Genomic DNA, 21,588 nt, shown 5'->3' with positions numbered 1-21,588 from the left:
TACAGGAAAATGTGCCGAAAATCCTGCAGGAAAACTGCAGAAAATTCCTGCATTTTTTATTTATTTATTTATTTATTTGTAAAGGCAAGCATACACCTTCATTGAAAATGTATTTCTTCTATTTAAATATGTTCAATGTATATTTATAGACAAAAAAAATAATTTTAAGAAGACAAAATACATATTTGTTCATTTTATTTAATTGTATGTAGGGAGAATTGTATTTGATCTCCTCAATTGAATTGTAACTGCCCACTATCCAACGTCTGGCGTGATTATTATTCATGAGACAAACTTTTACCATAGTAGGATTCGTAAGTTCGGCTCCTCCCCACAATAACATTGTCCTATACCGCGAAAAGTGCAGTGCCTATCGTGGAGTGCCTGACTGGCTTAGGCCATAATAATGGCTGCTGTTTATTCGGCAAACGAGGGTAGTTTGCAATCGAAAAATGAAAGTTTGTCCTCTGAATATAAGGAAGGTGGGGCCCAAGAGGTAAGCATCGATCCAGTGAGCAAATACAAAGCCTTTAACGATGAAAACAGCGGCGGGGAACTGGAAATGAGTCCCAGTGGCCCTGTATTGAAAACCCAGGACCACGCCGAAGATGTTGTAACCAATGCTGCAGTTCCACGCGTAAACATTAAATTAGAACAAGGGGAGGAAGACGAATGTGTAGCTGTACATTTGGTCGAGGTCGGGGAAGGAGATTTGGATGACAAGGCAACCAGTATAGGAGAGTCGTCTGAGAGAGATGAAAGTGCCGATGGTAAGCAACTTTTTGTTGTTGACAGCACCGACTTATCAGTTAGCTTTACTCGCTAGCTTCTTGCTAGCTTTTAACTAGAAGCACTAGATATAATTCAGATCAGTCAGTTTCATAAAGTCACTTAACATGAAACTCTACTTACACTTTTTGAGAGTCTTTGTGATCATACAGATAATTATGGCAACGTGTTGTTCCATTTAATTGTTAATCATCAAAATGGTAGTTATGCTCCATATATAGTTTATCGATGTGTGCTAAAACAGCTGGATTAATTTATGCAAGCGTCGTCATGAAGAATGACAAAACAACAGCAGTGCTGCATGTCCATGTGTAATTTCTGTTTTATACACTGGACTGCTATCTGTTCTTATTTCATTATTTCAGGGTGTGGGGTTGATTGATATAAGGTTTTGGGAGCCTTTCTTCTTCTTCGACCAAAATATAGATATTTGTGCCTTTGAACCAGTGCTGCATTAATTTTAGCAGGCAATTAGGTGTTGGGTAGCTGTTCCACCTCAAAATGAAAGTTCACCCATAAAGGAAAATTCTCTCAGTATTTATTCACCCTCATGCCATCACAGATGTGAATCTCTGTCTTTCTTCTGCTGAACACAAACAAAGATATTTAGAAGAATATTTCAGCTCTGGAGGTCCATAAAATGCGTGTGAATGGTGGCCAGAACTTTGAAGATCCAAAAAGTAAATAAAGGCAGAATAAAAGTAATCTATATGACTCCAGTGGTTTAATCCATGTTGTCTGAAGCTATATAATAGGTTTGGTTGAGAAACAGATCAATAATTTTTCTTTAAATCTCCACCTTTGACCAGATGCGATCAGTAGGTGGCGATATGCACGAAGAATGCAAACTACCAAAAAACAGAAGAAGAATGTAAAATTGAAAGTGGAGATTTATGGTAAAAAAGGACTTAAATATTGATCTGTTTCTCACCCACACCTATAATATAGCTCATTTAACGACTGGAGTCGTATGGATTGCTTTTATGCTGACTTTATGTGATTTTTGGACACTCAAAGTTCTGTTCATTATTCACTTGCATTGTATGGACCTACAGAGCTGAGAGGTATTTCTGATTCTTCATTTGAGTTCAGCAGAAGAAAGTCATGCACATCTGGGATGGCATGAGGGTGAGGAAATAATGAGAGAATTTTCATTTTTTTGGGTGAACTCTCCCTTTAAAGGTGTACTCAGTAACTTTTGTCTTTGTGTCATCTTGGACTTGCACTGACACTTAGCGGCTTGAATGCAGCATAATTTAAAATCAATAGTTTTTGGTTTCAGATGCCATTGTAGAAATGTAGTATTCACAGTCTGCCATGATTACTTTAATCAGTGAGTGAAAGTGTCAAATAACAGGACGGTAACTGAGATTAAGCGAGTAGTATTCGGATTGTCATGTAATTCTAACACGGCAGCCCCCATGTGCGGACCGAATAAAACAGCTTTTATAAGGTTACTGATATGACTGGAGTCTTCATTTTATTATGAGTGGTCATGATTTCCTACATATATTGTGAAATTACAATTAATGTCTTTTGGAGTTAGACTTTATTAATAAGAAAAAAATTTAAGTAAGATTGTAATCCAGCTATGTTGCCTGTGGATGCCAGGCTTTGCTCAACTAAATTAAAATTTCAAATCTGTAAACATTTGGGGTCTGGGTAGCTTAGCGAGTAAAGACGCTGACTACCACCCCTGGAGACGCAAGTTCGAATCCAGGGTGTGCTGAGTGACTCCAGCTGGGTCTCCTAAGCAACCAAATTGGCCCAGTTGCTAGGGAGGGTAGAGTCACATGGGGTAACCTCCTCGTGGTTGCTGTAATGTGGTTCTCGCTCTCGGTGGGGCTCGTGGTGAGTTGTGCGTGGATGCCGCAGAGAATAGCGTGAAGCCTCAAACATGCACTATGTCTCCGTGGTAACGCACGTCTCAGACGTGGAGGCAACTGAGATTCGTCCTCCGCCACCCAGATTGAGGTGAGTCACTACGCCACCACTTGGACTTAGAGCGCATTGGAAATTGGGGAGAAAGGGGCAGAAAAAAATTCAAATCTGCAAAAAACTAATTTAAAATGGCGAAAAGAATTATGTTGATAACTGTCTAGTGTTTTTTTTTTACATCTCAATGTAATATGTTTTGAAAATGTATAAAATAAAACCTATCACAGCTTAAAGGCCTTTGCACACCGAGCACGAATGTTCGGCGCGAGTTCTCATGGCGATCAACATTTTGAAAACCATAGATTCCTAACGAGCCATTCACGCTGAATTGCGCAGTGACAAAGCGAACCTTATTTTTTTTTCCGCCCGGCAAAGAAATGTCCTGACCAATAATATATAAGCTTTAGATCATGTGTCAGAAGCCGTTGCAGTTACCAGAACCAGCACAACTGGTAGCACTAAAGCACAGAAAGCTGTTTTGACCACCGACATTAAATGCTGAAGTAACTCTAGAAAGAATTCCTGAACCAGTAGTGAGGATGTTTATTTCATTTGCATCAAATGCCTTAAAAACTGGAAAAAAAAAATAATAATTCTCATATGGGTTCTCTTAGCATGTAAATGATATTGCTGCATCACTGCCTTGCATCCCCTTTACAAATTATCTGATCTTATGTGGATTGTCTTCACAATGTATTCCATATTGCTGCATTGTTTGGCCTTTGCTTTTAATCTTGAGTTCTCTTATATCTTTAATATAATATATATTGCGGCTTATTTGCCTGTTTTCTTCACCAAATATTAATAATATTAATACTATTGCTGTGACTTGCATCCCACTCTGTGTGCCTTTTAATACCAAAAACAAAATGGCTATTGCTGTGCTATTTTTAATATTTGTTAAGAGCCTCATCTGTCAGTAGCAGTATTAAAGTATATCTAACAATGGGTCAGACTGAAGATGGGTTTTGTTGGGTGAGATCGCCAGCTTGCTCACTGGGGATCTAAGTGCAAATATTATTTACTTATTTATTCTAAGGCACAATTTACAATAACGTTTTTTTTTTTTTTTTTGTGATTAACATTTTTTTATTGATTCAACCATTAAATATAAATAGCAGAACACACATATACAGAATCAATATCCAATCCCCCACCCGACCCACAACAACACCCCAGTGGTCACACAACCATAGACACACAACAACAACAAAAATAAAATAAAATAAATAAATAAATAAAACTAATCACACACATAAAACCCCTACACCTCTCTCTCCATTGTCCCTCCCCGCGAGCCCTCCAGAAAAGACAGATATCTGCCCCACTTCTTCACAAATATGTCTAAACTCCCCAGTCTTCTGGATACCCCCTCCTCAAGAGCTGCCACTCTGGCCATCTCTGAACACCACTCTTGAAACGGGGGCACTCCAGCCGACTTCCAACTCCTCAAAGTGATCTGTCTGGCGATCATAATACTAGTTAGGATATATTAATACTAGTCATAAATATTCTCCAAAGTAATGACTGCCCCATCTCCTAAGATACAGAGTCTGGGGCAAAATAAAATTTGAGAGGCCAAAACCTCGTACATAAAACTCTGAATCCTCATCCAAAATTCTTGCATCTTAACACATCCCCAAAAGACATGGGTTGTGTCTCCATCTTCTGATTGACATCGCCAGCAGGTGGGTGTGTCTTTAAGACCAAGCCTATGCAATCTAGAGGGGGTCCAATAGACTCTATGTATAATCGTAAATTGCATGAGGTGAACCCTTGCGTCTCTAGATGCAGATTTGCCGTTTTTTAGAATCCCAGCCCACTCTCCCTCCTCCAATACCAAATTTAGATCTTTCTCCCATAATCTCTTAAGAGAAGTTGAAGTTCTGTCCCCCAGACTCTGAATTAGTAGGGAGTAATACACCGATGCCTCATGACCTTTTCCAAAAGGAGTAATCACCACTCCCAGAGTATCTGCCGCTTTAGGGGGGTGTAAACCACTCCCAAAAATAGTACAGACCAGGTGGCGCAGCTGTAAATACTTATAGAACTGAGATCTAGGAATCCCAAAAAGTTGAACCAAATTTTCAAAGGATCTCAACACTCCATTCTCATATAGGTCACCAAGTGTAGTAACCCCCCTCCCAATCCACTCTGACCAGCAAAAAGGGGACTTGTTGATGCATAATTTGGGGTTCAGCCATATGCTCGAAGGAACATTTAAAAAAAAATTCCGAATTAAACAGTCTGGACACTTTTGTGCATACCGAGTTCAAGTGCGAGATAACAGGATGTAACTTTGCTTCTCCTATTAATTTGATAGAAAGGCTCTGCAGTGGCGAAATAGGGGCAAGAACTTCCTGTTCTATACAGAACCAGGGAGGGGCTCTCTCAGGTGGAAGTGACCAATGAGCCAAATGTCTGAGACCGAATGCATTATAATAAAATAAAATCTTGGGTAGGCCTAGCCCACCTTTGTCAATCAGCCTATGTAACTTATTGAAATGTAATTTGGGACGCTTACCATTCCAAATGAAGGACTTCGCTATGTTATCAAATTGCTTGAAATAAGAGAGGGGGACATCTACAGGGAGAGACTGCAGCAAGTAATTGAATTTTGGAATACAATTCATTTTAATAACATTAACCTTCCCAATCATAGATAAATGTAATGAAGCCCACCTGCCACATTGCTTGAAAACCATTTTATTAAGGGGTCAAAATTAACTCTAAATAAATCACACAAATTTGCTGGAAATAAAATACCCAAATACTTAATGCCCTGTTTGGGCCACTGGAAAGCACCCGGCCGGAAAGCCGTTTCTGGGCAGTATGCTGTCAGAGCCAAAGCTTCGGATTTAGACCAATTGACTCTATATCCTGAAACCTTAATTCTGTGGAGGCAAAGCTTAGATCTACTGGGGTCAGAGACAAATAATAAAATATCATCTGCGTAAAGCAAGAGTTTATGTGCCATACCTCCCGCCACCACCTCTGGAAAATCATCCTCCTTTCTTATCGCGGCTGCTAATGGTTCCAGGGCAAGACAGAACAATAATGGGGAAAGAGGGCAACCCTGCCGAGTGCCCCTATCCAGAGTAAAATAATCTGAAATTAATCAATTTTTTTTGTACCGCCGCTACTGGGTGTCTATAAAGTAACTTAATCCATCCAATAAATGTACTCCCAAACCTTAAAAAGATAATCCCATTCTACCATATCAAATGCCTTTTTGATGTCAAGTGAGATGGCAGCGACCGGAACTGATCATTTGCCACTGACCACATGATATCAATGAGATGCCTAATGTTATCAGAAGAGCTGCGGCCCCGAATAAACCCCACCTGATCTATATGTATAAGAGATGTCATAACTTAATCGTTAGCCAAAATTTTTTATACAATTTTTACATCTAGCTGGATCAGGGAAATTGGACGGTAACTCTTACACTCACTTGGATCTTTGTGCTTTTTAAGAATCAGAATGATCCGGGCTTGTGTCATGGTTGGCGTAAGTTTTCCATTCTTTAATGATTCAGTATAAACTTCTAACAAAAGTGGAGCCAATTCTGTAGCATAAGATCTAAAAAATTCAGCGGCAAAACCGTCTGGCCCTGGAGCCTTGCCTGTAGGCAAGGCCTTAATTACCTCATCAAGCTCCTCCAAGGTTATCTCAGAATCTTTTTTGCTCAGTCGTCAGTTTAGGGAGTTCTAATGGTTCCACAAAGTTTCTAATGTCTTCATCAGTAGACGAAGATGTGGAACTATAGAGATCAAGATAGATTTCTTTAAAAGCATTGTTAATATCAATGGCCGAGGTAAATATTTCACCACCAGCAGATTTCACTGAAGGAATGGTAGAAAAAGACTCTCTCTGGTTTATATATCTAGCCAAAAGCTTAAAAGTATGACTGTCTTGCCCTGAACAACCAAAACTCCACTTTCCGCAACAAAATAGTATTATATCTGTATTTCAAACGGGTCAATTCTCTGAGGCCATCAGATGACATTCGGTGCTTCAGCTCTGCCTCGGCACTTTTAATATTCTCTTCCATTTCCACTAGTTCTCATGCTTTGGATTTTTTGGTGAATGAGGCATACTGTATGATCCAACCCCTAAGAACAGCCTTAAGTGCCTCCCAAGCCATGCCCACAGAGGATACTGAGGACCAGTTGGTCTCCATATAAACATTGATTTCAGTCTTTAACATTTGTTGGAAATCAGAATTTCGCAAAAGAGATGCATTAAAGCGCCAACTATGTGATTTCTTTTTCTCTGTATGTGGCAACATCTCTAAACTCACCAGGTGAGATCTCAGAATAAAGTATTTCCAATTGAGCAATCAACAACAGATGAAATGAGGGACTTAGATATTAAAAAAAAAAAAAAATCTATTCTAGAATAAATCTTATGAACTGATGAAAAAAATGTATAGTCCCTACCAGATGGGTTCAAAAGTCGCCAGATATCTGCAAGCCAAGATTTTTACACATCCTGTGAAGTGTCACTGTTGCTCTAGGGGGCTTACACCCTTTTGCTTCACTATAATCAAGGACTGAGTCCATCAAAAGATTAAAGTCTCCTCCCAATATTATATCATGAGGGGTGCCAGCGGCATGCAACATCCCTTCAGGATCTATTAAAAAGCCCTGATCATCAGCGTTAGGTGCGTAAATATTAGCCAAAATCAACCTTTGCCCCTGAATTTCAGCTAAAACAATAATGACTCTCCCTAATTTATCTTTAGTCTGTTTGAGACATTTGAATTGTAGATGTTTATTAATCAATGTAATGACTCCCTTGCTCTTACTTGAGCCAGCACTAAAGAAAACATGTCCACCCCATATCTTCCCAAATTTTTCAGCTTCCTGCAGGGAGAGATGTGTTTCTTGAAGAAACACTATATCATATTTCTTACATTTAAGAAAAGTAATAACCTTCCTTCTTTTTATGGGGTGCCCCAACCCATTTACATTCCATGTGGAGAGAGATAGTACACTCATATTAACATTTGACATTTTGATATAGTAGAAAAAATAAATTGTGTCAAAAACAAAATTATACAGACCACATTCCCCATTAGTGAAACAACCAAACCCCAAACTTGCCCCCGAAAAACAAAAAAAACAAAAAAAAAACGTGCGCATTAACCCTGCGTACGAAAGCGCCAACCGGCGACAATCCCTCTAAACTCAAAAGGTCCATGAACGCCAATGAGCCCCCACGACAACTTTGCCATCGGATTGCTCAATTTTTCCTCACAAATTTGTGAGGCAAAATTACATAACAGAAATACTTTGTAAAATAAACTCCAGCCAATAGGAAGAATGAACACAAAGAACGTGTAGATTCATTCACAGAACTGTCTCAAAGGTGTGATCTTCCACAAAACAAATTCCAGCTGATTTAAAACCATTCAGATTCCTCGTACAGACAAACGAATGTTCAGTGAGCCAGCTGTTATGAGTTCAGTGGATGACGTAATCATTCCAGTGTCCCATAAAAATACTCAACAAAACAAACTTCAGCCAGCAGGAGGAATAAGCACGAAGTACGAACAGATTAATCCACAGCTGTTCCAAAGGAATGTTATTCAATAGAACAAGCTCCAGACACTAGGCGGAACCAAAACAAAAAGAAACAAAACCGGCATCCCGGTTCCCCGGATGGTCGAGTCAATTCACTCGGAGGCCGCATAAAAGTATATACCATGACTTACTCAATCTGTCAACTTTATAAAAGACATCCTTTGTGTGAGGATGTAGATATTTTGCGGTCATCCGTAGTTTCCACTCTCAAACTGGCCGGGAACTTCAATGCAAAAGTAATCTTCCGTCAATGCAAAAGTTCCTTTAAGGAAAAATTATATTCACAAAACAAACTCCAGCTGCTCGGCGGAGCCAACGCTAAAAGAAAAAAGAAACCAAAATGACGCCCAGCTTCCTCAAAAGCCAAAGTACAGCGAGTCGACCCACATGAGAAACACCCAATAGTTTACTCACCTATTGATTCTATAAAAGACATTGCCTGATTGGGACATGTAAATACTTTGCGACCGTCCTTCATTTCTATTCTCAGTTTGGCTGGAAACATCAGAGCAAAAGTAATCTTTCGGTGATGTAAGAGTTTCTTACATTCCTTGAACCGATCGCGTTTCTCTCGTCGAACTCGCAAAGTCCGTGAACAAGAAAATATTATGGTTCTTCCAAGAAAGGTTCCTTTCCTCCTCGCCTGGCGCAACACAAGATCTTTATCGGATGATCTCAGAAATTGGCCAGGATTGATCGGGGATTGACTTACACATGTAAGTGTCTTTTAATGTCTCCAGAGCCCGAGGATTTTGACTTCTTTGCTATGTTTTGCCTCAAAGAGCAAATGTGTAACTGGGTGTATCAAATTTCACCGGATTATAACATGAAAATAATTACAAATGTAGCAAAGTGCGCAGAGCTCGTCGCTCACACGTCCGCTTCTTGCATGGTGTCACGTGACCTCCCACAATAACATTTTTTTTTAATCGAACTGCACAATTATGACTCTCAGGCATTACAGCTTTTTCTGTTAAAGCATAATTTTCTGTAAAGCTGCTTTGAAATGATGTGTTGCGAAAAGCGCTATACAAATAAAAATGACTTACTGCTTGCACTCTTGGAGTGTTTAAATTTCATCACATTTAATTAGTAACTTGCAGGGGTTTGAGCAAATATAACACAAGTAGATGTACATGGCAATAAGATACAGTCAGACGTTTGTTTTAAACATTTTAACAGTCATTGTGAGTGTGCATTAATCAGTGATTTTAAACAAATGCACTTAACACAAGTATATACAGTATGCGTGGCAGTTGCATATAATTAATATTGTTCCAAATTATGTTTTAACTATTCAATTTTTTTTTACACTTAATTCTTTCTAATCACCCCTCAGACTGTGTATACATGATAATACTGTTAGTCAGCTTGTCTAGCAGGTGAACTGAAATAGTTTGTGAAATGTCTCAAAAGTTTTCTTCCTCCTCGTCATCACTGCTTCAGCTTTTAGAGAGACGTGTTTTATTTTTTTCGATCTGCTCGCTAGAGAATTGTTGCTTTTCTTTCTTGTTTGTTTTTGCAAACTTGTCAAGTGGTTATTTCTTCTCACCCTGTGATGGGCGGAAGGTGGACCAGCTCAAACGTGTGTTGAGCCACCTGCCGTGTCAGGGTAAAATTGCTTGTCGATTAGCGCCACCTATTGTAAAGGCGTGAATGTGCTAACGACGAACATTCCTTTAGCTTTCTATAGGAAAGGGTCATTCATCTGGGCTTCGCCTCTCATAATCGCGTCGCGTTTGGTGTGAAAAGGCCTTATGCAGAGACAACTATAAGTAAGCCATTTGTAGGTTGATTTTCTCATTGTAAACACTAAAAAAAAATACTGCTTTGTTTGAGTGACCTGACCCCAACTCAACCAATGGCGTAAGTTTGAGGCGGGACACTAGCTGTCTCAAATGACGCACTATACACTATGAACGTATACTATGCACTTAGCCATCTAGTGCATACAATTTCAACATATAGTACTGTCCCAAATAGAAGACTAACGTTTATTAACTTCACTTTTAACGGCTGACAACTGTTGGTACCTTTCAACAGCTTTAGCGCATAAGCCAAACTCAGTTCAACATGTATCAAGTAATGTACATATTTGCACAGCATGGAGTGATGATAAAGCATTCTACTCACATTTGTAAGGTGCTACCTTGACAGAAGTTTCGTTAGTTTCCAAATTCACCATAAATTACAATTGTTTTGTCAGGCCAGAATGGCGACCTGGTAACCCCACCCCTTCCACTGCTTAAGGCCCAGGTATACTTCGTTTTTGCACGTTCCGGATTGCCTCGCGCCCGGTCGACCGCGTTGCATTTGTGAATATACTTTTCTGATCGTGAACGAATAGGAACAGGTTCCACGCCTGCGCACTACAACTGCTTTGTGACACTCTTTTAGTACATTCAATGGTCAGCACATGCACAGACGACTTGCACAGACGAGGACCGCGTGCGCAAGTCAAGAAAATCTAGGCGCAAGCCTAAATCGTGCATGAAGTGTCCAACATTCCACACTACGTTATTTCGATTAAAGAAGTGCAGCTTATGGATACTTTTACACTTCTCTTTGCATTTTCAGCATAAATGTACTACTCGCCCTGCATGTTACAAAATAGTGTAGAATAGTGCAGAAGTGTGCGATTTTGGATGCACCTTATCTGTTTGTTCAATCAACGGCAATCGGAGGGGGAGTATTAGACAAAGCTTTTGTAAAACATTTTGTTTGTTTGCAATTCCGTTTATTTGTCAGGGACAATACACATTAATCAAACATCTTCCTTATGTAAATGTGTCCGATGTAGCCAATGGCTAATTTTCATCTGCTGTCCTTGGGCAGGTTGAAGTCAAAGGATAAAATTACACTCAAAATACATAATTTTAAATACAGAAAATTACACATTTGACCAAATTGTAAAATTATCATAACAATTGAAACCAATCGAAAAAAAATTATGAAACTCAAAAACACAAAAACACAATATAAAAAATCCCTAAGACAATACTAACACTAAATACCAAATTGGCAGTTCTGGTTTGACAGTATTCACACATTTATTTTTGTTATACCATGACTTGTTAGAGCTTTAAAATCAGCTGGAAGTCCATTCCAGTCATGGGTTGCTCTAAAAGCAAAAGATAACTGATCAAAAACACTCATTCTTAATGGTATTTTACAATCATCCCTAACGCAAGCCCTAGTTACATTTCCTGTAATTTTATAAATGTACTGTTTAAATATGGGTGGGGCAAGACCATTAAGAATTTTAAAAGTCAACAATAGGCCTCCAAATTTAATCAAATCTTCCCAACTCAAGAAATTATACTTGATTAAAATATGACAGTGATGAAACCCGTTTGATTTTTTTTGTCTGGTACCTTAAGAACCTGCTTGTACACTGTTTCAACAGGCTTCAGAACAGATTTACATGTCCAGGGAGTTATACAATATGTAATATGAGGAAGAATCATCGCATTCATAAATAAAACTGCTGCCTCTGTGGCAGCAATAATCAAAAGGAGACAAAAGGATATTATCTTATTTAGTCCCATCGGATACATTTGTGAATTAAATTTATTTTGAAATTTCAATGAGTTATGTATATTTTGTCTTGATTGCGTGTGAACATTTTTAAATGGTTGGGGCAAATTGTCACATGATTGGAGCCATTTTATTGTACCATGCCTCTGAAAGATGATGTCCGTGTCAAAGCTCCATAAAAGAAAGCAAGTAAAACCACCATCATTTATCATTGATTTATTAATAAGATTGTTCTGGTTCATATAAATCATGCTTGCAGGAAAATAAACATGTAACTGGTCAAAAATGCAGAGCCAGATTTTGAATAGGCAACTGATTGAGTCCCATTATAAAATTGTAGATTTCAAAGTATTGTTACAATAAAGTACATTTTAAAATAAATTACATTTAGTTAGCATTTATTCTCGGTTTATCATTTTCTTTTCCCCCACATTTGCCTGTCAGTAAATTTTAAATAATGTTACTTTATCTGTTTTATAAAGAATATACATTTTTAACTGACCAATTTGGACTCTAGTTTCCCACTGGTTACAGTTGTGACCAAGAATAAAACACACACTTTAACCAACTTTTAAAAAATGTTTTTGGAAAGGCATGCAGTCTGTCAATGGGCAATCCAAGGAGTAAAATACATGAGGCCATATATGTATTCTATTTATTTACTTTTATTTTTGTTTTTTTTTGGGCTTTATGCATTTTTAGTTTTCTCTTCTGGCAACAAGAGTCACCCTGACCTCCCACTGACCTCTCATTTTCCCCTTTCTGTATTTAGGGGATGTGCCATTTCAGTGTGAGGATTGCAGTGAGGCCTTTGGAGACAAGGAAGCTTTCCTAGAGCATCGTAGTGAGCATATCCATGATGGTCCCATAGTCTGCCTGGACACGGATTCACAGTGGGATGACCTGCTTGTGTCAACAGATGGAGGCCATAAAACATTGTTCTGTGCTCTTTGTGGAGAAAAGTTTTCAAGCTCAAAAGAGTTTTTTGCCCATCAACTTAAGCACCGTAATCAAGGGATTAAACAGGGGATAAATGCTGGCTTGGGACTGGGTGTGGTAAAACAGAAGCTTTTTGAGTGCAAGGATTGTGGTAAAGCTTTTGCCTCTGTTGGTCAGTGTCTCAACCATCAGCGTTCTCATAAACAGGCCTCAAAGTCAGTTTTTCATCAGCTTGCGCATCTAAAGAAAAAATCATTTCAGTGTCCCATCTGTGGACGCAGTTATTCTCGAGCTTCAGCTCTTGATGCACACCGCCGTTGCCATGAGGTAAAGCTGGTAAAATCCAAAACCTGTGAAACTGAGAAGTCTCTGACACTTAATGAAGCTCCAGGTCTGACTGAAGACAATGGCACAAGCTCTGAACACACTGAGAATCATCAGCAAAAGATTATTCTGTGCTTTTGTGGCAAATCTTATCGCTCCTTGGCTGGTCTTGCAACACACCAGAGATTCTCAACCAGCTGTTCAGAAGGGAAGGTGAAGGAGGAAATTAAACATCCATTTGAGTGTACTGAATGTGGGAAGACCTTTGTTAGCTCTATGGCTCTGTTGTGCCATCAGCGTTGGCATAAAAGACGAGCACAACAGGTCTCCAATGGCCAGCCATATAAATGTAAAGAGTGCGGCAAGGGGTTCACCTTACTCACGTTCTACAATAAGCACCAGCGATTAGCTCACAGTGAAGAGCTGGCAGCAAAATCATTCCTTAATGAAGTTTATCAGCTGAAGAAGAAGGCTTTTGAATGTCAGGATTGTGGACGTCGGTTTTCACGAGCATCTGCTCTGCAGTCACACCAGCTCTGTCATACGGATATTTTTCGTGACATCATGGAGAAGGACTCTAAAACAAGTACTGCCACGCAAACAGTAAAAAAATACAGGAATGCCAGAGACATGGATGATGATGTTGCTTTTGTGCCCACAATGTTCTCTCAGAACATTCAAGTTCAAGAGAGAGATTTTAACTGCAGTGACACACACAACACAGTAGAAGAGCCAGATGTAATGGATATGGATTATGAAGTTATCCGCATCACAGCATCAGATGATTATGAGAGCAGTAGTAGTCTCCCCCAGGATCAAAATCCTGATCTGGAGTTAGTGTGTGAATCAGACCAAGAGGAAAATGATGACTTGGACAACAGCTTGAGTCTGACAGCTGAATCCACATCCTCCCTGCAGGTGAATCCAGAGGTTGATGTCAAAATTGTACAGATTGATTATGAGCATTTAAATGATGAAAGATTAATAAATGCAAAAATAATGAGCAAAAGCCATCCTGAAGAGCCTATCAAGTATAATTGTCCACATTGTGAACAAACGTTTGCAACGGCTTTGTCCTTGCGTCATCACATGCATTGGCACAGAGAAGACATGGAGAAAAATTTAGATGAGAGGCATAAGTGTCAAATATTGACACCAACTAATAAAGCACTTATACAATGCGAGGTTTGTGGCCATGAAAGTGATTCCAAGAGTGCTTCTTACTTTCACTTGCAAAAACATGAGAACAAAGTACCTTACAAGTCTATTTCGTTCCAGGTTGCAAATTTGCAGAAGAACAATATTAAATGCGAGGAGTGTGGAATGTGTTTTTCTCGACTGTCTGCATTGCATTCTCACCAACAGAATCACTCAAAAAAGCCCTTTGTGTGCTTGCAATGTGACAGGAGCTATACAACCACAAGGGGTCTGTACTACCATCGAAAGTGTTGCAATGGCAGCAAACTCAGCTTTAACAATGACAAAGATGAAAAGGCAAAGCATTTCAATCCAACCAAGTCGCTTTTGGGCCCAAAGGTTCATCATTGTAAAAAATGTAGTAAAGGTTTTTGGTCTTTAGGTGCTTACTATCATCACAAGCAAAACCACTCGCAGTGCACAAATGTTGAGGCGGCAAAGCCTGCAGCTATATCAAACCTTGAGATTGTTCACGTGCAACGTAAGAAAAGGGGTCGAAGGGGTGGTCAGAAAAAAGAACACCCTGTGTTCAGAACACCCTCTGATTCAAAAAAGAAACATAAATGTGAGGTATGTGGCAAATCATACCACATGCTAGCTTGTTTTCTTAAGCACCAGCTTTCCCATGATCGCCAACCCCCTGTCAAATCTTTTGACCATCAAGTTGAACAATTGAAAAAAAACTCGTACCAATGTCCTGACTGTGGGAAAGTTTTCTCACGTGCCATGGCCCTCCAGTTTCACATGAAAAGCCATGGTTTTGAGACGGGCCTTCCTGTGACAGAATCCTCTAATTTGCCACCAAGTTCCCAATGCCGGACATGCCAAGCTGATTTCACATACGAGTCAGAGCTACGAAATCATAAGAAGCACTGTTCAAAACCAAAGGACAATGTGAAATATACACAAAAAAGTGAGAAAATGGTTATAAAGGAGCAAGATGCATCCTCCCAAGACGTTGAAGATGTATTAGTATGTGACACATCCCATTCAACACATTCTACAAATGAACAGAAACCATGTTTAGATTCTGGTTTGAAATTCAAATGTCAGGACTGTAGCAGAAGCTTTTCAGTAATTGGGGCTCTTAATTTTCATAAGCGAATTCATCGCATAGGTTATGTATCTAAAAAAATGTTGAGAGCTGAACAGGCAAACCGGCCAAAGGTTGTCAAAATGAAACCAGACAAGCATTTGGCAAAAACTCCTTTTATGTGTAAAGAATGTGGAAGATATTTTAGCCTAAATTCAGCTCTTGGCACACATATGCGATGGCACAGGGACAAAAAATTTGCCAAATTTCTGTCAAAGAGCTATAAGAAATGCTCAAGAACTGTGAGAAGTGTGGATGGTGGACCTTATTTATGCAATTTATGCGGAAAAGGATTCTTTTACCTTTGTGTTCTTCGGCGGCATCAGAAACGTCATCCCCCCATGAAGAATCAACTCCAAAAAGAGGAAGAAGCTGAAACTGCTGAATCAGATGGCAATTTTACATGTCCAGATTGTCAAATGTATTTCTCAAGTGGGTCTCTTCTAACAACTCACTTTGAAAACCATCACAGCAAGCAGGCCAAGACTGAGAAACCACAGTCAGACATACTGCCTACTGAGGAGTCAGGTCCACCTATCAAACAACCTTACACACCCATAATGGATATCACCAAACAAGAGAAGACCAATGCGCAATACCATCAGTGCTCTCACTGTGCTAAGAGATTCTTGAATGTACGTGGTCTTCGTGCACATATATGGCAGAAACACCTCAAGGTTGAAGGACAGCCCACTGCATCTCCTGAAGAGCACCCAAATGTTGTTAATTGCTCTGCATGTCATAAGCCCTTTGCTTCTGAATGGGCCGTTCAGAATCATAAAAGGTTTTGCAGGGCCAATAACAGAGACCTGAAGCCATTTATGGAAGAGGAACCAGCACAGCACAGTCAAAATGTAGAACTTTCTGCCAAATGTATTTTCAAATGTGATAAATGTGCGAAAGCTTTTCCTAGTGAGGAGAAGTTAAATGCACATAAAGAAGTGGCAAAGACCCGACCACACTGTTGTGCTCTTTGCTGCCGTGGATACTGGACTGAAAGCCAGCTACAGCAGCATCTTGCATGGCACGATGAAGTTCGCCGGCGTCTCCCAACTGAACTGCGATACAGACTCAATGCTACCATGCCACCTGGGCCCTCAGACAAACTGCATGCTTTATTGCAAACATCCACATCCATGGTCAAGCAGCCTGTAGGCCTCGCAAATCCACAACCTAAGAGCCATATATGTCAGCGTTGTGAGAAAACATTTTTGTCACAACGAGCGTTGCAGCAGCACCAAGTTGTTCACCAAACCGAGGAACCATACCATTGTTCTCTGTCTCCACAGACAAATAGTGATGTCAGAGATCTTGTTGATCACCCTCATGAGGGTTTGGGTGATAAAGAGGTAGAGGGCAGTAAATTAGTGTCCCAGGGAAGTGGTGCTGAAAACCTGACTTGCATTGAGTGTGGAATTTCCTTTAAACAGGAAATGGAACTGCATCAACATTACATTAAACATGCACGTGGAGAGTTCTAAAACTTGTATGTTTGTGGAAAAAATATAAAGATGCTGATGATTACTGATATTTGTTTCTGGCTCATAGTACTCTATGTATTACACTGATTTATTTTAGCACTCTCTTAGAGTTTTGTTTGTTACTGTGAATGAGGAGTGTCACAGTACAAACATGTCCTTTAAACAAAACAATGTGTTGTAATTACATACTTAAAAGCTGTAAATTAGTGTTATTACCTTTAAATCTATACAATGCAGCTGGTACACTTGAATCAATGCTGGTTTCACTGTCAATACGTACAACTAAGGGACACATTTGGAACACATTTGTTGTATTTAGACCTTTTTTTCCACAAAGGGGTTTTTCTTTTAATCAGATTTATTCCCCTTTTTGTTGGCCTCTAATTCAGAGTTGCTCTATTACTTTCTTGTCACCCTGTTCTTTAAAAGAGTACTTGGGTAATTTAAAATTAAACTGCCTAGGTGTTTGTTAGATATTCATTGTTAATGTTATAAAATGTTGTTGGGAGAGTAAACAATTTTTTTGACAAGCATTATAGCCCAACTGAATCCCTATGTTTGGTGATGCTAGAGTTTGATTTGTGATCGTACAGCTTGTCTTTTCATTGGTTATACCAAAACTATTGACCATTTGACAAATTGACCATTTTTATGTTATCATTATTGTTATACTTTGTCCTTAACATTTTCATAACATTTAATTATGGTTTGCATTTTAAAAACATTTTACTTCTTTCCACATTTGAAAACATATGTAGTGTTTCTCTTGAAAATGTGACTGTACAGAGATTTCTTTTTTCTTGTTAGATATAACGCCAATCTTCTGTATATAATGCTGATTCTAGTTCTTTAAAGTCATATTAATGTAATTATTAAGAATGTAACCTGGTCAACAGTGATATTGAATTGAACATACAGTGATATCATTCCATTCCATTTTGTTTAATCTTGGGTGTGTGGTCACTAGTAAGAATCATCCAAGCATGAAACATTACATTGCTTGAATAGGAATTAAGTGTGCATGTGTCCAGAGGAAAGGATGCTTCTAAGCCACAAAAAAAAGAATGTGGCACAAGACAGCATGCAACTGCATTATATAGGTTTGTTGCTAATCAAGTGAAGAGAAACATCAGTTTTCAATAATTCTTTGCTGAATGTAAATGTAAAGTTTTGCAATGTAAACGTTTGGATGTTCTTAACAATGATCAGATAACACTCAATGGGCCATATTTGTGAAACATGAGTGAAATTTTTTTGTGTAAATGCATTCTTGGGTAAATTGTCCTATTGAATTTAATGGGACCGTTTAACTAAGAATAATTCTACTAACAATTTACAAAAAAAAAAAAAATTCTGCTTGTGTTTCATGAATAATCCTAATGTGCAAATGTCTAAATGTTACATTTTTACTTGACAGATACCTGCATTGATGTATCATCAAACTACGGACCTCAAGATTTTTTTTATTTTATTATTATTATTTTTATTTTTTTTATATATATAATGTACTTGAGCTGTGACCCTTTTTAAACCTGGTCTCAAAGTATCCTTCTCAAAATACTGTACATGTCCCCCTGTTTGCTGATAAATGTGTACTTAATGCCTTAAAGACTACTTATTTTTGTGGCAAACATTTTCTCAATAACTAGGAGATGTTTTCTTTTGCTCTTGGTAAGGTTGAATGTACTTTCTCTAAACTGATTTTGTCTCAAATTTAACATGTAGGTAAATCCATTTTAAAAGCAGTGGATGTAGATATTATTTGAACTGAGAAATTGTCAAAATTATAGAAATAAATAAATAGTTAAAATTTCAGTGAAGTACTGTCTGTTCATTATATTTCCTTGTAGGTGGGAAATGCATGTAATGTTCATGTTGATGTAGCCATAGCCTATTTAATCCCTCCCTCCATTTGAAAATGAATATGTAGGATATATGAAAGTTTGTATGCATATGTTTTACATGAATGGTGTGAATTTTGAAAACAGTGGTGGTATAGAAATTATGGTTCTACATATCGCTCAACCTTGCTTATTAAATAATTTGTCTTATTTAACTTTCAGCTAGTCTGCTTACTGAGTGACTGACTGCATATATGACTATTCAAATCCATCTTTATTTGATTAAGCTTTACTCTATCAAATGTGTACTCTACCTTGGATTTATCATGCCTGTGGAAAACTGTGTGATAAGAGCTGTTTTCACAGGTGCTAATTTTCACCTCCAAAATATTTGTCATTATCTTATTGGTTGTTCTGTTGGTATTGGTGTTGAATTTATCACTAAACATTAATGCTATTACTGTATTTTGAAAAAGCACTCTATAAAGTTGTCTGACTGTCAGCACTCCTCCTGTTTTGCTGTCCACCATTGAAATGAAGAGTATTGCATTTGTTTTACTGGTTGTGGCTGTGGGTATGCAGATCTCTCTTATATCATTTGTTATGTCAATTGTTAGTTTCTACCTACACTGTTCTGTAATATTCATTTGCCATTATATTTAATACTAATCTGATACCTACCATTTACAGTATAGTAATCAAAGTGATCAAAATCAAAGACTCCAAGCTTTAAATAGGATTTGGTTTTCTTTATTTGGTTATTTTGTGAACCTTGGGAAGAATTAAATGTTTTTATTATTATTATTAAGCTGGCAGCACAGCTGATGATAAAATCATTGGTGGTTATGAATGCCCGCCATACTCCCAACCCTGGCAAGTTTATCTCACATATGATGATGGGGAACGCTGGTGTGGAGCATCTTTGATTAATGAAAGATGGGTTGTATCGGCTGCTCACTGCTACATCTCGTGAGTATCTACTTGTAATTTTTTTTTAGACAGTTTAGACACTATAAACCTAAATCATCATCAAACTTTTCATCATAGTTAACACATTCACTTTAGACAGCTTATAAAATGACATATTATGCAGTTGCACAACAATAATAGGTTAGTTTATCCTTATTCCGAATGTATGCACTAAAATGTATCGGACACCAGTATGATTAAAATGCTGGAAAAGAATGATATAACAATTGTTTATTAAATAGGCCTCCTCGTCTGGCCGTCCACCTGGGAGAGCACAATGTGTATGTTGAAGAAGGCACAGAGCAGCGGATCTGGGCAGAGAAGGTCATACCTCACCCAGACTATAATGATATGACAAATGACAACGATTTTATGCTCATCAAGCTGAGTGAACCTGCCATCTTCAATGATTATGTGCAACCAATTTCTCTGCCGACCAGCTGCTCTTTCGCAGGGGAGCAATGCTTGGTTTCTGGATGGGGCAATCAGATCAACACTGGAGGTGAGATGGCTGAGTAATGACAGTTATATAATTTGAAATAAGAGCTGTACAGTCAATAAATAGATTTGTAAAAGTTACAAAAGAAAGTTTTAACATTATATATTATTTTTCCAGTCGACTATGCTGCTGAGCTGCAGTGTTTGAATTTGCCTGTACTTTCAAGGTCACAGTGTGAGGGTGCATATGGATGGAAAATAACTGATAACATGTTCTGTGCTGGATTCTTAGAGGGAGGCAAAGACTCATGTCAGGTACAGTCTTAGGAAGCAGTCTTGCACACTAAACTTTTCTTTTTTATGTGAGTTTTCATACAGACTGATAACCAATCTTTTTCCATTCCGCCCCCCAGGGTGATTCTGGTGGCCCTGTAGTGTGCAATGGGGAACTGCGAGGAGTTGTTTCTTGGGGCTATGGCTGTGCTGAAGCAGGCTTTCCTGGGGTTTATGCTGAGGTGTGCCGCTACGTTGACTGGGTCGTCGACATCATAACTAACAACTAACTGTTTGTTTAACCTGTTTGATCCTTTTGATTCGAAGTAAATTTTTTCTGAAATATATCTAAATAAATTCAGCTTCAAATAGGTATAACTGTTTCTCTTTTATTTTAAATGGACACTATGTTTTAAAGTGTTTTTTAATTATAGTTTCTCCCAACCCATAATGTTACACTGTGCTGACTCCTTAATTTATTTGATGTTTTGAATGGGACTATATAGAAACAAACGGCAAAACTTTTCATTACGATACTAATGTTACACATTAAACATGTTCTTATGATTAATTATAGTAATAACAATAATATACACTGATTGAGCTCTTTATTAGGAACACCTGTACATTTACTTATTCATGCAGTTATCTAATCCAATCATGTGGCAGCAGTGCAATGCATAAAATCATGCAGATAAATGAAATGTAAAAAAAAAAATTTAACTCAGTGATTTGGACCGTGGCATGAATGTTGGTGCCAGATGGGCTGGTTTGAGTATTTCTGTAACTGCTCATCTCCTGGGACTTTCACGCACAACAGTCTCTAGAGTTTACTCAGAATGGTGCCAAAAACAATCAGTGAGCTGCAGTTCTGCGGACAGAATCACCTTGTTGATGAGAGAGGTCAACGGAGAATGGCTAGACTGGTTCGAGCTAACAGAAAGGCTACAGTAAATCAGATATTCCCTCTGTACAATTGTAGTGAGCAGAATAGCATCTTAGAATGCACAACAAACCTTGAGGCAGAGGGGCTACAACAGCAGAAGATCACGTTGGGCACTTTATTAGGACCATAGTGTTTCTAATAAAGTGCTCAGTGATTGTATAACCAATCAAAACATATTAACCAGGGGTGGGACCTTTCACAACCAATCACAGTTCTAATATCAGCTGTGAGTGGG

General features: G+C 38.5%; 2 protein-coding genes across 2 annotated transcripts; both read left to right on the top strand.

Moving 5' to 3' along the window:
* Window positions 1-358: 358 nt before the first annotated feature.
* Window positions 359-18,992, top strand: LOC127454045 (zinc finger protein 850-like). Its single transcript, XM_051720976.1, has 2 exons — window positions 359-770; window positions 12,625-18,992. The coding sequence occupies exons 1-2, from the start codon at window positions 407-409 to the stop codon at window positions 16,884-16,886; spliced, it is 4,626 nt and encodes a 1,541-aa protein (XP_051576936.1). The 5' UTR covers window positions 359-406; the 3' UTR covers window positions 16,887-18,992.
* Window positions 18,993-19,138: 146 nt separating this feature from the next.
* On the top strand, window positions 19,139-20,785 carry LOC127454071 (trypsin-2-like). The gene is made up of 5 exons (XM_051721019.1): window positions 19,139-19,301; window positions 19,537-19,696; window positions 19,939-20,198; window positions 20,313-20,449; window positions 20,548-20,785. The coding sequence occupies exons 1-5, from the start codon at window positions 19,262-19,264 to the stop codon at window positions 20,695-20,697; spliced, it is 747 nt and encodes a 248-aa protein (XP_051576979.1). The 5' UTR covers window positions 19,139-19,261; the 3' UTR covers window positions 20,698-20,785.
* Window positions 20,786-21,588: the final 803 nt, after the last annotated feature.

Source organism: Myxocyprinus asiaticus, chromosome 16 (genome assembly GCF_019703515.2).
Source record: "Myxocyprinus asiaticus isolate MX2 ecotype Aquarium Trade chromosome 16, UBuf_Myxa_2, whole genome shotgun sequence".
NCBI lineage: Eukaryota > Metazoa > Chordata > Actinopteri > Cypriniformes > Catostomidae > Myxocyprinus > Myxocyprinus asiaticus.
The sequence above is the reverse complement of the archived record's forward strand: the minus strand, read 5'-3'. Positions and strand labels throughout refer to the sequence as shown.